Source organism: Gavialis gangeticus, unplaced genomic scaffold (genome assembly GCF_001723915.1).
Source record: "Gavialis gangeticus isolate Ggan-Ray unplaced genomic scaffold, GavGan_comp1, whole genome shotgun sequence".
Lineage (NCBI taxonomy): Eukaryota > Metazoa > Chordata > Crocodylia > Gavialidae > Gavialis > Gavialis gangeticus.
Genome location: NW_017728993.1, coordinates 24189224 through 24206049, shown reverse-complemented (window position 1 = coordinate 24206049; position 16826 = coordinate 24189224). Strand labels below are relative to the sequence as shown.

General features: G+C 47.4%; 2 protein-coding genes across 3 annotated transcripts in view; one reads left to right on the top strand and one right to left on the bottom strand.

The window, feature by feature from the left end:
* Positions 1-9892, bottom strand: part of LRRC41 (leucine rich repeat containing 41) — an 11866-nt gene extending 1974 nt beyond the window's left edge. The window contains exons 1-10 of one of the 2 annotated variants that reach the window (XM_019501375.1): positions 9766-9858; positions 9541-9627; positions 9035-9105; positions 7422-7495; positions 5910-7122; positions 4854-5096; positions 3193-3357; positions 2620-2718; positions 2024-2146; positions 901-976 (exon numbers count right to left, since the gene is read on the bottom strand). In XM_019501375.1, coding sequence (XP_019356920.1) covers positions 901-976; positions 2024-2146; positions 2620-2718; positions 3193-3357; positions 4854-5096; positions 5910-7122; positions 7422-7448 — 1946 coding nt within the window. In that variant the 5' untranslated portion in view covers positions 7449-7495; positions 9035-9105; positions 9541-9627; positions 9766-9858. Of the gene's footprint in view, positions 1-900; positions 977-2023; positions 2147-2619; positions 2719-3192; positions 3358-4853; positions 5097-5909; positions 7123-7421; positions 7496-9034; positions 9106-9540; positions 9628-9725 lie in introns of both variants that reach the window. The other variant, XM_019501374.1, reaches the window with a different exon arrangement.
* Positions 9893-10516: 624 nt separating this feature from the next.
* Positions 10517-12882, top strand: LOC109286702 (cytochrome b-c1 complex subunit 6, mitochondrial). The gene is made up of 4 exons (XM_019501373.1): positions 10517-10597; positions 11053-11094; positions 11882-12043; positions 12611-12882. Exons 1-4 carry the CDS (start codon positions 10547-10549, stop codon positions 12641-12643), a joined length of 288 nt encoding a protein of 95 aa, XP_019356918.1. The 5' UTR covers positions 10517-10546; the 3' UTR covers positions 12644-12882.
* Positions 12883-16826: the final 3944 nt, after the last annotated feature.

Here is a 16826-nt window from a genome sequence, read left to right as displayed (position 1 = left end):
CCCCCAGCTTCCTAATGAGAATGGGGTGAGAGACAGTATCAAAAGCCTTCCTGAAGTCTAGGAAAACTATATCCACTGCCACCCCTGCATCCAATGATTTAGTGACCTGGTCGTAAAAGGCCACCAGGTTGGTCTGATAGGACCTGCCACTGATGAACCTGTGCTGGCTGCCCCCGAGCATGCAGTTCCCTGCTAGCCCCTCCTGGATGCGCGCCAGAATAAATTTTCTCGAACAGCTTGCCCAGGATCGACGTGCTTTAGTTCAAAGCTCACTGCCTGCTTCCAATGCAGTGCTGGGCACACATGTAAAAATGCCCACAGACATCCACTGTAATTGCCTATGAAGTACCTTGGGTAAACTGCAACCCCCAGACTCCCTCCCAGGTGCCACTCTTCTCACTGCTCCAGCTTCTGCCAGAGGTGGGCTTCCCTTCCCTTCCTGCTCCTGCCTCCAGAGGTAGGAGAGCACATCTGGGGAGCCAGGGGCTCTGGCATCCAGGTGACCTTGTGAGGGAGAGCTCCAAGTGCATTGAGCATGGGGAGGAGGTGCAGATAAGACCCACACGCAGCAGGGGAGATGCATGGGGTGACTGCAGAAACCCATGCACTGTGCAGTGCAGGGGGCCTGTGGCCCCTACAGATATAGTCCCTGGCTGCTGAGAAGCTGGACAGCTTTCTACTAACATTTTGCCCTAGGACAGTTCTGTATGTTTGTACAGTTACTGCAGTTCACGCCACGGGCAAGCCGGTCAGGCCACATCCACTTGCTGGCTGAGCAGCAGCAATGCAGCTGGGAAGGATGACACCCGATACAACTGATCCGTATCAAGCCTCAGGACAACTAGCCCCAACGAAGCAGGAAGGGTAACTGAAGGGATAGGATTAAAGGCAACAGAATACCTGACATCCAGCTGGCAGATGGAAGAGGATGAATCTTCAGAGAAAATATCTGCTAGAGCAACCAGCCGGTGATTCCCTAACAATACAGAAACAGTGACGTGAGCAGTGAACACTTGTGGCAGGCATCCAGGGAGGGAGGAAGGTGTGCCTGCTGCAGCACGGAGGCAGCTTAAGCACTGTCACTGCTGGCAAACTGCTGTGGAAACTAGGCTAAGAGCACATGGAAAAAGGAAAGTTGCGAATCCCTGAGTTTTGGGCTCATTCAGACTGGAGGCCAACAGGTTCTGTGGCCATCTGGACCGGCAAAAATAAGTTTGCTTGCCAAAAACATCATTTGGCAGAACTGTTTGTCAATTTGACATCATTTTTCATCCAAGAAAAGTCAAACACAAAACTGGAAAGAGTCACATTTTTTTGTTTGCTGCCTTTACTGAGCAAAAGGTTTTGTTTTCAATACTGCCAACGGTCAAGGTGAATCCAGGAAAGAAAATATTTCAGTTGACCCAAAGCCACACCTTTTACTTTGGACTGACAGGGAAATTCCTGTCCATGTCTCTCCCCTTGAATTTGGCCAGGAAACTGAAGACCTTGTTTAAGCTAGTCCAGGCCCATAAGATTTCCTGTGCCATCCAAGTCTTTATCTCCCCTGCACCTTTACCTGCTCCCAAAACAATGGTCAAAGCATTAGCAGAGCCAGAACAAACTCATTAGGAATTGTAACCCCGAAAGGTATTTTAGGAAGAGCCAAGTCCTGCTGGTTAAGTTGGTGCCAAGGCAAAGGGTCTCTATGGTTCACTTGCCTAAAAGCAAATGGTTTCAGCTTCATTTCTCCCTAGTGCCCACCAGACAATTGTCACGTTTGGCATCCTGCCTGTGTCAGTTGTCAATAGCAGCATTTTCAGAGACTACACGCAGGGGTGTTAGCGACAGAAGAGCTGCTGCACTAGGCTGAAATTACCCACCTACTTCCCTATCCCACAGAAAACAGAAGTCATCAGACAGTGGTTATTGTGTTTCTTCACCCCAGTATGTGTTGAGCAATGGCTCTGAGCCATCCTGGAAGGCAGCTAGCAGGGAGCTTGTCTAATGTAGCCACCTGTTTCATTGAGCTCTTGGTACGTACCAAGTCTGTTTCCGGGTAGTTTGAGGCTCTTCAGAGATGAATTTCTCTTCACTACATTGATTATTTCAGAGAGGAACTCGGCGGTGGAGCTTTCAAACAGCCGGCAAAAGGAGAATGTGATTTCTGCCAAAAAAACACAGACCATTCAATACCTTTGTACTATACATGTAGTTACGGGACATTATTTAATACTTCAGTTACTACTGCAGACATCCTTAAGTACCTTATTTAATGTAGAAGAACAAAAAATCCTGGCTGGGTGCCCAGGGACAAGTTTAAAGGGGATGCTGTAGGTAGGGCTACAGGACACAGATAAAGTCCTGGGAAAAGCAGATTTGAATTGGGTCATGTGATTGTTACACGGCTGATGTACCAAAAGCAAGACACCGTTGTCTCCGTTATATGAACTGGCTATGGACCCATCCCTTGCATTAGCTGATAACATCAAAGCTTGTGCTTTCTTATTCCTCTGAAAATTACAGTTTTGTTTTCCGACCTTAGACACAAAGAAAACTGGGGCTCTCTCTTGGAAAAATCTCAGGCAGCCACACCATCAACCTCTGCATTCAAAGTAGTCCTTCCAGACAAGAGTTTACCTTGGAGGATGGGGTCCTGAAGCAGGAGGAGGACTTCTTCCTGATGGTCAGCCAGGTTGACATCGTGGAAGCTCAGCTTCTTCAGGTCTGGGTTGCGCTCTGCCAGGAAGAGTAGATCAGTAAAGGATCCTATGCCTGTGTGTTAAAAAAACCTGGGGCTGCCTGCTGCCTCATGCTCACACAGCTGGATGTCATGAGGAGTAAGGGGGCACTTCTCAGCAACAAATTCTGCTGTCAGATTCATGCAGGGCAGCAACCATCACTTTTGGCTAAACCAAGACAGGGAAGAAAATTCCTGCTGGTTTTGTGATTCTGCATCACTGTGGGACCAGGCGTGTGCACAGCCCAGAGAAAAACCTGGAAATCAAGTTTTCAGCCTCCTAAACTAGGTGCCAAAGTGAGGCACTTGTGAAAGCTGAACCCAGAGCTTGCAGCTCCAGGCCACAGAAAAGCACACACTAGGACTGTAAGGGGAGGAAAAGAACTGATAGGCGGCGCACAGAAGAGGTTGCTTGTGGAGGACTATTATACTTTCAGCATGAGAAGCTCCTTTGATGGTTTTTAGCAGGGTACCTTTGAGTGCCTGCAGAAGCAGCCCGAACTCTTGGGGACATGGTAGCGCTGCGCTATCTAGGGACAGCTGCTGGAGAGATCTCGAGGCTTTCAAGACAGGCAGCAGGAGTGCAGTCTGCAGTGGTTCTCTGGGGAACCGGATCTCCAGCTGTTCCAGGCAGCTCTCTGCGGAGCAGGGAGAAAAAGGTTCTGCTTGTCAACACATTCCTGCAAAATACACCTGAATCTCAGAGAAACTGTCCTCTGCCAGCACGGGCCTGTCATTCAGATGTGCAGGCTACGCCTATCGCCAGGCATCTGGGCCTACAGGACCGTAATGAGTATAAGCATCCCAGGAGAAAAATCTCCTGAAGTCCCGTTCCAAAAGTGTTTGGAGGCCCACGTACCAGCCACTTCAACAGGACACAAAAGCCTGATGCTACGTCTATGCTGCGGCTGAAGGAACGACCCCCACCCAGCTTCTCCCCTGGTGTGCAGAAGCAATGTGGCAGAGGCACTCCAGGTTGTCACTCACCAGTATGGTACTGGGGGCCACTCCTCAGGGTGTCCTCCCTACCTTTTTCCCAGGGTTTATGGTCTGGGAGCAGGAGTGGAAGGCTGGGGCTTATTCCCTCAATGGAGCATCCAAACCTTCTACTGCCCTGCTGCAGACATGCTTCATAAGTGCCAAACTCCCATTTTGAACAATAACCTCTTAGTCTCCACTATCATGGCAGCAAGTGGAGTTTTCCCCTCTACTCTCCAGGGTTTGACAGCTCAGTCAATAACATGCACCAAAGCGAGTGCGAAGAGAAAGCCAGTGCCAGCCTTGGTGATCCTGCATAACATGCTGTTCATGCAACGCATGGGGAAGTGGGATGGCAGGCACTTTCTACACTCGCTGCAGGCTCTGTCTGGCCTTGCAAACGCTGCCATTGTGCTCTGTTGATATTTTGTGTGTCAAATACAGACACTTCTTGGGAATGATTTAGATCAGACATATTCACCTCCCTTCCTGTGGGCCAGGTCTGGCTCAGAGCCACGTCATCCAGCCCACCAGGCTCTCCAAGGGTCCAGACATTTGATGCGGGGGGAGGAGGAGAGTGGTGGCAGCATTAATCACTATTTCCCTGGTGCCAAGTATCCAGACTCATGGGGAGCCCTGCAGGCTGGTTAATGTGGCCCTGTGCATCTGATCGCAACTGTGCATCCAGAACTGGACACACACGGTTGAACCGGCAAGCCCGATGCCACCCATGGACTGACCTCGCACGCTACTCATCTAGCCCATGGGGCCAGAAGATAGGGTGCCACCGGTTTAGACAGGGCTGATCCTAAGATTTCCTAACAGCTTTTCTAGCACTGCTTTTCTATGATTCAAAAGGAGACTGAATATACACCTTGCTGGGGTTATTTGACCCAAGCAGTCTGTCAGGTCCAGCCCTGCTGCTCTGGGCAGGAAAATCTCATTAGGTCCCCTCCAGCCCCAAACTTCTGTGAATCTGCGATTCTATGACTGAATTTTGTGCCCTGTGACAGGGGCCTAAATTGGAAAGGAATGGTCACCACTAGCTAAATGCAAGCGGAGCCAGCAGCTGGACACCTCGCTGTATGCACAGGAAGTGGAATCTCCTGCTTTCTATACAGAGCAAAATCTCTGTTATTTGGAGCCAGTTCTCTACCTGGGATCTCCTCCAAGGAGTTCAGACTGCCTTCTGGTCTACTCCCCTCGAGGTGGTGTTTGAGATCGAAGCTGACGGAGAGTGTGCGGAGCCAGGGGAAGGCGCTCAGGATGCAGTGAACAAGCTCCACTGAAGGGACGTGCGAGAAGACATCGCTTACACGCACCACGCGAAGGCGGCGGTCATTGTGGTGAGACAGGGCCCGGAGCCCAGACAGGATGCAGAAGATATTAGCACCTAGGCCTGAAACCAACAATTCAAGAGAAAGCAAGAGGAGCATCAGATGCCTGTGTGTAGATTCAGTATGGCCAACACCGACGCATGGCAGAGGCTATGCATTGAACCTACATATCCTTCCTCCCAGGAATGTGCCCCATCCATGAGGCTGTTGGCTCTTCTGGGATGGGACAAGCCCTCTCTCACCATTCTACTTTGTATAAGCAAACTTTCCCTGGAGTAAGATGGGAAGTCCTCTGGCAAGCTGGGCACTCACCACTAGGCCAGGGATTCACAGCATTTTTTTTGCCAGGTCAGGGCTGATCAGACTTTGCAAACAGGAAAGCTGACTCAATGCTCAGCCTAACTGTCCTCTTCCGTTTCATTTATGCTACTCCTAGCTATACTGAACTGTTCCGTAAGCCAGCGGGTTTATACAGTCTGGTTCCTTCCTCAAAATTGAAGCTACCATGGGATATTTTTAATGTGCTGTAAGCAATTCCCACTGTTGAAAATTTCCCTTTTCTTCCTAATTATGTACTGTCATCTTGGCATCTTTTTCCTCTGACATGTCCAGTTCAGGGTTCCCCACTCCTCTTATAAATCCTGATGCTACTGACCACGGTTTCTCTGCTGTGTTTCCTATTTAAGCAAGTTTTTGCTGGTTTGAAATACCTTTGATAATGCTTTCTTAAGGGTGAGGTTAATTAAGAGAGTGCCAGTAATGCCTGTTGCACCCAACTATCATTTCAGTGCAGATGCCAGCAGCTGTTAGAACTTTGCTTAGGTTGAAAACCAAATTGTTGTACACCTGGAATTAAACATTCTGCTTTTACTAACCATTGTAGGAGAGAACTAGGCTTTCTAAAGAGGTCCAAGAGCTCAGCAGGTTACCCAGAGTCCGACACGCGTCCCCGGTCAAAGGGACGGAGAACAACTCCAACGTGGCTATGCTTCGGAAGGGAGCTGCAGCTTTCAGAGAGAGAATCCCAGAAGAGCCTCCTCTTCCCATGCAGCCCAAACTCTCACAGCTAAGACGGTCTGCTGGGGTACTGGCCAAACTATCAAGGTTTTCTCTTTCGTGGACACTTTCATTGAGTGTCTCTCTTGTTGCCTCTCTAGCAACAGTGAAGACAAAGTCATAAAGGTCTTCTGGATCTGCACACAATCCCCAGTTTCTCCTGGGGCTGCGGCGCTTCCTCCTTGACGAACACTTAAGCTTTCTGTGAGGCGTTCGGAGAGCAGGGCCAGCTGAAGACCTTTCTGATGGGGAAGACAACTCCCTTTCAGCGTTGTACTGCTCAGGGGGCATTGTGCAGCTCACATCATGACACACTCGGTTCCGCAAAGGATGGTTCCTCAAGCCATAGAGCATTGGGGTTTTAGAGCCACTGCTTCCTTTGAGCTCTGTTGAAGCTTTTGGGTCTGGATTGGCTTCTGCAGGGACTTTGGTGGAAGCATTTTGGATCTTTATGCTACTGGACTCATGACTGCCATGTTGGCCCGTCTCTAGTTTCTCAGTATGTCCATGGCACAGATGCTTTGAGTCTACCAGGTCATCTTGAGTTGACTTTTGGGTCTGGGAATCAGGTTCCTTTCTGCAAAGACTGCATGGGCCACAATGGTGCATAAGTGTCTTACTTGGATGCCAAAACCCAGCGCTCATGCTCAGAATGAGGACCAAGAGCACCGTGTCAGGAACAGGCCAGGAATACACGGACACCTGGTTGACAGCCCCATGGTGGATCAGGCGATGAAGCAGCAAGCTCAACGAGTGTCTAATGGACAAGTCGGAGGACAGCAGGTGACGAAACTTCAAGGTTTTCAAGCAGCCTGCCAGGTTTTCTACAACTCTCCGGTTGCGCTCAGCAGTGAGCTCTGTCACCCCCTGCAGCATGTTGAGGATGGTGAGCTGGGTCACGTGTTGCGAGCTGTGGAGCAAGGGTGAAAAACGATCGTCGTTCAGGCGCTGATCTGAAGAAACATCCAAGACTCCATGAAGGATGTTCGAGAAAAAAGTTTCAAGGAACTTCTTCCTCCAACAGGTTATGTGCTGCAATAAAATTATCACAGTTAATTGATTTCCATTTAAAGAAGGGCACAGAATGTATAAAGTGTAGTAGCCCTTCTTGATGGAAGAGGCTGTATAAATACAACAAAGTGATTTCCAGCAAGTCTTGAAGACCCTGATAATACTTTGGTTCTTCACCTCGCAAACACTTACGCACATCAAAAGCCCCAGGAACAACTTTATGCATAATCTTATTAAGCAAGCTGAGGTATCTACGAAATATGAAATAGGACACAAAGCTGACACCCCAAACACAGCTTGTCAACAGATTTCCAACTCACCTCCGACTTGGGTGGCCTGGTTTTCATTACATCGTTCCAGAGTTTGCGCCATATTGGCTGAGTTGAGAGTCCTGAAAAACAAACCAAATCCTCCATTTCTAAAGCTCCCTTTTCAAGTTTCACAACCATGTTGTACCAAATGAGATTCAAAAGCAGAGCCACGAAACGTTACCTCTTTAGGGGGATAAAATTCAGAGCACTAAATTCTGCCTTTTTTAAAGGGGCATGAAAAAGGTACATGTCTTTTAAAGAATGTTTACCATCCAACATTTTCGGATGTTACCTGTATATATCATATACTAGCAAAACTAAAACCAACAGCGATCTAATGCATTTCTCAGCAGTAATGCCACCTTTATCCACTTAGCTTTTTAAAAAATTTATTCTGGACAACATTTATTTTCACTGTTAGATTCTCATATACTAGAAAAAGACAAAATTTGGGTGGCAGAAACAGCTGCGTTAGTATGAAGTCAGACAGAAGATAAGGTGGGGTGGGGTGGCACGTTGAAGGCTCGTGCTTGTCGGAACTGGTTAGTTTTTTCAGGCAACAACTTACTTTGTCAGAGGCTAGGAATGGACTGCCTGGATTGCAACTACTGCAAGTAATATTGACGGTTACCAAAACTTCTACTTGCACGTAGGCGAGTAAGAATTTTTTTGTATGTCAACATTTCATTTCTGCAAGACCAAGATATAGGGGGAAATTTCCTTGGGGCACAAGTCCTGTTCCTCTGTGAGTACAACCATCTCACTCCCTCCGCGTTACACTCTGCTGTCCTTTCACAGTACCTGATGAAGTGAATGTGGGTTCAGAAAAAACTTATGTTCTCTCTCCTGCTCTTATCGTTAGCACATAAAGCTGCACATCTGTTCTGTCTCACCACATCACCTGCCATTTGCAGACTTCTGAGCTCTTATTTAAAAAGAGAAAAGATGCACAAAATACTTTGAGCGCTTTAGTCCCAGTTACTTGCGACATACATTGCATAATTAACTGGTGAATCGTGCAATAAATATAGACTGTCCACAAGTTCAAAATAATTATTACATGATAAAAATGACTATCTAGCTGTTAAAAAAAGAGCCAACAGCTATAAAGTCAGTGCTTTAAAATGTGTAAACAGCTCTATAGCTCCAGAGCAGGGATGCTTAACCCGTTCCTCGATATTAATTTTCTATGTATTTTAGGGGCCCTGTGGACCGGATAGAATGGCCTGGCGGGCCACATCCAGCCAGCCCCAGCCATGGACGGACCACGCACCGGCCCACCAGGCAAGGAGTCCGAGCGCCATTGCTCGAGAGCAAACTAGATTCTCTAGCTTTAATCTGAACATGTAATCCTACATGTCCTACCACAGATTCAGATAATTGAAGCTGGAGATAATTGAAGCTACAGGCTCGTTAGACGTTTTCAAGCACCCGTATCGACACTGGTCTGCTCTTTTCCTAGCTGGATGGTCAAATAGATTGTGCGACCGACCAGTCAATTGTGCGAGCGCGACTTGGTCTACGGCCGATTGTGTGATCCATTCACACGTGGTGCGCTCAGGACTTCGCATACGTAGGGTTGCCGACTCTGTTCAAATCGATCCCAGGAGGTTTCCACAACGTTTTAGATTACGGCGTGTAGACGTGACATCAGGAAGGCCAATGCCCATGACTCGGACATTTTAAAAACCCGCTGCATGAATCAGATTTGACATTTCATTTTTTTTTAACAAATGCCCTCTCATTTATCTCCTCGGTGACTCTCCCGGAGGTTTATACCCAATTCCTGGAGTGTCAGCAACCCTACATGCAGCCGGTCTACATTTATTGCGCGGTGTAACACGTAACGGGGTGAGGGGGGAGCTGAGAGACAAACATCTTCCTGTTAGGTGGGTCTCTGTTTGAGAAGCCACCCCGCAGGGGGCAAACGCCGGCACCCGTTACATATATCGCGTCACTCCGTGCCAAAACAGTGTGATTCCTGTGCGAAGCCATGGGCGTGCCTGACATGTTCGGGCAGCTATGAAAATGGGTCGAAAATAGCTGAGCAGCCACGAAAATGAGTTGAAAATGGTTGAGCGGCCACAAAAATGGCCAAGCAGCCACGAAGGCCCTGGGTTGCACTGACCTTTGCTCGCGGCAGCATCCTCGGCGCGCTCCAGGTAGTAGACGTTGAGCAGGGGCAGGAGGCCGTGCAGGATATGGGCGGGCAGCGCTGGGGGGAGAAACAGGCGTGAGGCGCAGTCGGGACAAAGGGGGTTAGTCTGGAGCAGGGTGGTCCCGTGCAAACGCATCCCCCGGGCACCCCCTTACCCCAGACCTCGCTCTCCAGGGCCCCCATGCTGGAGCTCACCGCCGCCCCGCTCAGCGCGAAGAGGCTGGGGGGGCCGCTCCCCGGCTCCTCCATGGCGGCGCCTCGGACACGGGACTAGGCCGGGTGGAGAGCACTCAGCAGCACCGCCATCTTGGACAGAGGTAAGAAGTGGCGTGAGACAGCCGCCATCTTGGGAGGGTTGGGGGCAGCCTATGAGCGGCCGCCTTGGGGAGCCGCCATCTTGGGGGGCGGGGCAGCCTATGAGTGGGCGGCTTGGGGAGCCGCCATCTTGGGAGGGTTGGAGGCGGCCTATGCGCGGGCGTCTCGGGCAGCCGCCATCTTGGGAGGGTCAAGGTGCTACCTAGAGCAACCGCCATCTTGGGCAGGTCAGAGGCGCAGTTTATGAGCTACCAGGTCAAGGCGCAGTTTAAGGGAGTCATTAGTTTTGGGCAGGTCTCGGGCTTGGTTTAAGAGAGGGATCCTTTTGGGGAGATCAGAAGAGCGGCCTATAGGAGAAGCCGTTTGAGACAAGTCAGGAATACAGTGTCTACAAAGGGGCGTGGCCAATGCGAACCGCCATCTTGAGAAGGTCAGAGAACACCTATAGGGACGCCATCTTGAGAAGGTTCGAGGTACGGCTTATTGTTGGCCGCCATCTTGGGCAGGTCAAGAGTACGGTCTATGCGAGCCGCCATCTTGGTCGCGTCATAAAAAGGCGCCATCTTGACCCCGCCTTAGCGTGGCTGGGTTTCCGCTTCCAGGAGGAGGGAAAGGAGGCTCCTTCCGGCGGCTGACCCTGCAGAGTCCTTCTGTGGCGGATATGGGGCTGCGCGACGAGGAGGAGCTCGAGGGCAGCCGCGGGGACCCCCAGGTGATACCCTCTCTTCTGCTCCACCTCTTCCCCAGAGCTCTGCGGGGTGACCCCTACCGGCCCCCGTACCGGCGCCCCCCCTTGCTGCGCGCTTCTAGCGTCCCCAGCAGGCGTCGCGGCCGCGCAAATCGCTCCTACTTAACGCGATACATGTCACGTGTGTCAGGGATGTCAGATATGGCGGAGCCCCTTCAACCCTAGCCCTGGGGGCATGCGAAACCCCGTTGGGGGATGTTATCCCCCGGTGGATTTAATTGTTTTGTTGGAATTTTAAGGGTGAGATTATAAAAGCGGTGCTGCCCGGAGCGTGGGGGCAGCTGGTCCACCCCAAAGCGGGTCTGCAAAATTTAGGTAGATCCTCTTGTGCAGTCCCTTCCAACCCCAGACATCATCTACAGCATCAAAACATGCACGAGGAATTTTTGTAAGTCGTATTGTTTCCCGCCGTTCCCCAGGAGGAGGAAGAAGAGGAAGAGGAGGAAGAGGAAGAGCTAGTGGTAAGAAATAAATGTTTGAAAATACCCATCCTTGGGCGGAGGGGATGTGAGAAGAGGAGTAGGCCCTGTTCCCATCATGCTTTGCTTTGTCATAGTCTACTCTGAAGGTTTTAATTCCGACTTAATTGTCTATATGTGATAGGCGCTGCATATTTAAATCGAAATGCAAAAATCTAGAACTAGTGCTTTGAAGAGAGGATGCCTCTTATTTAAGATATTGTTTAAAAAAAAAAAGGTCTCTTTCTGCAAGCTTTTGGGCTCATGTGACCTTCATCTGGCTCAGGGAAAATTTTTAAAGATGGTAAAAAGTCCCCGTAGCTAGGCAATAAACTCTTATTTTTTGCCCAGAGGGAGTTGAGGGTGGAAGTCTGGTCCCTTTGGGTCCATGCTGGTGTCTCTAAATTTAAAGTGCATTTAAATTTGTGTTTGCACCTTATTTCACATGATGACTCTGAGTTAAACTGGTTTTTATCTTAATTGGCAACTTGCTCTAAGCCAATACTGAGCTCAAAGCAAGGTAGGGGAAAAGAATATTGAGGGAGCTAATATTTGCTGCGCAGTAAGAGAGATTTTTGGCCATGAGTTGAATGTAACCTGGTCTTCAGTAACTCGGTAGGCGCGTGGTTGCAGGTGCAACTTTATGGCCCTGTTTGATGGGTGTGTAATCATGTGGGTAACCGTGGAAGTCTGCTGGGGAATGAGATCAAGATTCCCACGGCTGGTTCTTCATCTGACTGTAAAATACTCTGCAAGAGATGAGAGAGTCTGTCTTTAATTTTGCCTTCAGGACCCCCTGACTAAGATACGGGAGCAGTGTGAGAAGCTGGAGAAATGTGTGAAGACCAAGGAGCTCCTGGATCAGTGCAACTCTCGGGTGTCCTCGAGGACTCGCACAGAAGAGGAGTGCGCGGAGGAGCTCTTCGACTTCCTGCATGCCAGGGACCACTGCGTAAGGCCCATTGTACTCGGTGGTGTTGCTGCCCCTTAGAGCTACCTGCTGAAGAGATTGGTTCATTGACAGATCGGGGTCTGTAGGAAAATTAGGCTGTTTAAAAATATAAAATGAAGTCCTGCTAGTCTGTTCACCTGCAGTGACTTGTTTGAAACACTGTTGACTCGTTACCTTCACTTTTCCTCTCTCACATTATTTTAATATTTAATATTAATATCATATAATAAATTGATATTGAGATGGAGATAGATATAGATATATTGGTTGAGGTATTGGGGGTGTGTGTGTATACACACCAATATATATAAATAAATGTATATATTTTTTAGAGCTGGAAGGGACCTCGCAAGATCATCAGGTCCAGCCCCCTGCCCAAATTATGTTGGGAAACTTATTTATGGCCAAGAGACAGTTGTGGCTACGGTTCTGTTTCCTCCGCTTCAATCCAGGGGTTCAAAACCACAAAAGCAAGACTGTGGTGTCTGTCTAGTTCTTGAAAGTCTTTCTGTGAGGTGAGCATCTCTTTTTGTTACTGAATACTTCCTTCGCCATTGTCTCTTCCAGGTGGCTCACAAACTGTTCGACAGTCTGAAGTAAATGTTGGGAACGTGTCTTGCCATCCGACTCAGTGGCTCAGCTGAAAACTTGTGCAGGTTTTGTTTGGATTCAAGGTGCTGCTTGCTGCCCGTCACTGTGAACATGTGATGTGCGTGTGCAACGGCACTCCGACACTTGTGCACTGATCTTGATGCTTCATCTGTATCTGACTGTACAGCTCTAGCGACACCATCTTGTTCTGTGGTTTGCCATAATAAACATTCAAGGTTCCTGTAGAATCATCTTTAATTTCATGATTTATAGTAGAGGAACTTTTATCTTTAGACTGATTCTTAACTGATTATTTTTGAGGGAAGCTGGGAGTTCTCTGCACCCCGGAGACATCTCCCCTGGTGGGAATTTGCTTGTACACACTCTTACTTAACAGCTGGCGAGAATCATATGGTTATACATCCTTTCTGTCCATTGCAGCTGTGAAGATCTTTCTAGGTCCCATCACATAGCTTCCATTCTTTGAGTAACTTGGGGCCAGATGGGGCTCCGTTTTTAACCTGCTGCTGTCTGTTAATTGGAAGGAAGACTCAAGGTAGCTTTTAAAAGCCCCTTCTCCTTTACCAAAGATGCTTGTGCTGCCTCCATAACCTACTTGAGTACAGGACTAGAACACTGTTTTTTTTTGTTTGTTTGTTTGTTTTTACATAATGAGCCTTGTGCTTGTAAGCAAAGGGTAGCACAGCCCCACACTAAAGCTGTAGCCAAGAGTGGCCTGTTCAATTGCATATTTAATGAGAAATGATTCTAGCCCAGCTTCACTGCAACTTCCCCAGCAAAACCTTGTTGGCTTTGCAAAAATGTACAGGCAATTGCGCTGTAGGGAAAGATCTCGGCAGCGATGTATTGGATCAGCAGGTAATGCAAGGGGCTGTGACCGTTTTGTATGCTGCAGTGCGAATCTGGCTGTAATCTTGTGCAGAATGGTGCGGGTTTTTTTGTTTTTTATTAATGGGGGGGGTGTTTTCTTTTTTAAAGACAAGTTGCTGCAATCCAAGACCTCTCTGCGTTGTTCCCACTTACTCACCAGTTATGATCTGACCATTGTCCTGGTGCCCTACTTGCAAACAGGGTTAAGATACTGCCTTATTTTGGATGCACACTTTGACACCCGTGGAGGGAGGGGGGTGTTTTATCTGTAGGCTGATGTTCAACACTTCTGGAAAAGCTGGGATGTCTCTAGGGTGTCAGGCCGGAGTACCCAGAAGCACTGACTGTTTCTAGACACGTGGGAATCTGTGCCCAGGAAGCTGTTTGGCTTGATTTCCCCAGTACCTGTGGTTTCAGTTTTAAACTGCAGGAATGAGGGTATGTTTTGTTTGTTTGTAACATCCAGTTAATCTTCACATTGACGTTGTCAGGAATCCACTGGGACTTAACTCATTCAGGATTTTTGGCTGCTCTGAAACGTCAAAGCAGCCGCAGTTGGACATATCTCATTCTAAGGCTTAACTGCTACAGTCTGTCTATCACAATCATATTCCCTAATTCTATCCATAATAGCAGAGAAGATGTATTAAATAAGTGAAACCTCACTTATAACCTTGGCAGACAAGGTTATTTAGGTAAACCTGATATCTTTTATTAGACCAACTCAAATAGTTGGGGAAAAAATTCTTTGCAAGCTTTTCGGCACAAACACCCTTCCTCGGGGTGTTTAAATTCCTGTTTGCTTTCTCTTTGCCATTCAGTATTTTGTAAACCCTTCTCCTGTCCCTGCCTCAAGCATCTCTCTTCTAAATTGACCAGTCCTTTGTCAGGGTGTCTGCGCCCTAAGGCTTGCAAAGAAGAATTTTTTTCCCAACTATCTGATTTGGTCTAATAAAAGATATCAGATTTACTTAAAGAACCTGGTCTGTCAATGTCCTTAGACCAACAGGGCGGCAACCTATGGCCCTGACTTATAACGCTGGCATTCATATAGCATTTGAGGGGGGCAGCCTCATTTGAGAAGGAAGGTGTGAATACTAAAGGGCAAACACTATTTGACAGTGTGAGAATGAAATGTATTAAGACTGGTCTTTGTGCCTCCAAAAGGAAATAGAGAAGGGCAGCAAGGATGATGAGTGGTATGGAGGGGCTTCTCCAGGAGGAGAGGCTAGAGAGGCCAGGCATGGTCAAGTTAGAAAAGAGATGCTTGAGGGGTGAGGTGGACATAAGAAGGGTTTACAAAATACTGAATGGCGAAGAGAAAGCAAATAGGGATTTATTATTTGCTGTCTCTCACCAGACGGAACCGAGGCTTCACAAAATGAAACTAGTACAAAGTCTAAAACGAAACCTCCCCGCTCTTTTTCCACCTGGCGTGTCACTCAAGGGTTGGGGGGCCAGGGGAACTTGTTTGCACCAGATATGGTGCAAGCTGGATTCAGAAATGGATTGGATGTGTGCTCGGAGGAAAGGGGCATCACTTGTTATTGAGCGCAGGAGTGAGGGGCATTAGAAATTCCTCTGTCTTCAATGCTGGAGGCCGCAAGTGGGAGAGGAACAAGGGAAGAAAACTCACGCCCTACTCACTTTTGCTTTCAGCATCCGCTCTCTGCCCCTGTGTGACGGTTGTTTTCCAGGGTCTCAGTCCTGCGAGTTTAGCCACCAAACCCACCTGAGGTGCAACCCTGATGCTTCGGACATTTTAAAAACCTGCTGGACTCCTGCATGAATCTGATTCAATACTGAATGTTTATTTTAATGAATGCCCGATCATTTATCTCCCGAGTGACACTCAGCAGTCCCCTGGAGACTTATCTCTAATTCCTGCAGACTCCTGGAGGGTGGGCGACACTAGTGGCATCGGGGAAATACCTCAGCTTTGGCTTTGAAATACTTAAGACATGAAAGGTGGCATTGGGGCACAACCGAGCTCTGGTTTTTATCTTCCTAATACTCGAAAGCCGGCATCGGGGCACAGCTGAACTCTGGGCTTCCCAGCTGTCTTGGAGTAAATTGCAAAACCCAGCCCAATGCCTGCCAAATGCCAGCTGATGCCTCCAAGAGACATGTAGGTAGATATTTATTATAATATGTATTATATTTAAATATATAATATAAACCTATATTTATTATATTGGGTTATATTATAATAAAATATTGATACAATATAATACATGTATATATATTAAATATAATAAAATATATAAATATATTATTTTAGACTGGACAGATGGGATATCTATATAATCTATAATATATTTATTATGATATATCTAGAAGTATATATCTAAAAATATCATATGTGTTTATATTGGATAGAGGTGTATCGTTATATAATCTATATCATTTATGCTATATCTAGAAATCTAGAAATACATTTATATATCTATAAATCTATAATTATGTAAGTATATTGGGGAAGATGTGATATCTTTATATAGTCTATGTTTACTATGATATATCTATACATCTAGAAGTATATATCTAGAAATCTATCATATATTTATTTCTATTGGGTAAGGTGTAATATCTTTATATAATCTATCATATATTTATTATGCTATATCTAGAAATATATCTATCTACAAATCTATCAAATATTGATTTATACTGGGTAGATGTGTATCTTTTATATAATTGATCATATATTTATCATGATATATCTAGACATCTAGAAATATATCGATAGAGCTACAAATCTATAATACTTGTATGTATATCGGGGAAGATGGGATAATACATGTATTATGATTTATCTAGACACCTAGAAGTATATATTTAGAAATCTATCCTCTCTGTATTTATATTGGGTAGAGGGTGTATCTTTATATAATCTATCATATATTTAGGACGATCCAGGAGTACATAAAGAAGTATATATACTACATGCACTTATCCTGGGGAGAAGCCATAACCTATATCCTAAAAAATAGATAAGATAATCTTACAAATCTCTCCGTATCTAGACACCGCTCCTGTGTTTAGTCTGTTGGGGACGGGGGTTTCTTTCACCGTCCCGGGGCCCTAGTTCTCTGCGAGGTTTTGGGGCACAGCCGCGGGTTTTGCGCAGGACTGTTCCCCGCCGAGGGGCGAACACGTAGGCACGCGGGGGGAGGGGGGCATTTCCGCTTCCGGAACCAGCGTCGGTGGCTGCGGGGTCCGGCCGGGCCCAGTGGGCGGCGCACAGCAATGGCGGCGCTCGGCGCGGGGTTGGCGCGGGGGCTGGTGTGGCGGGCCCAGC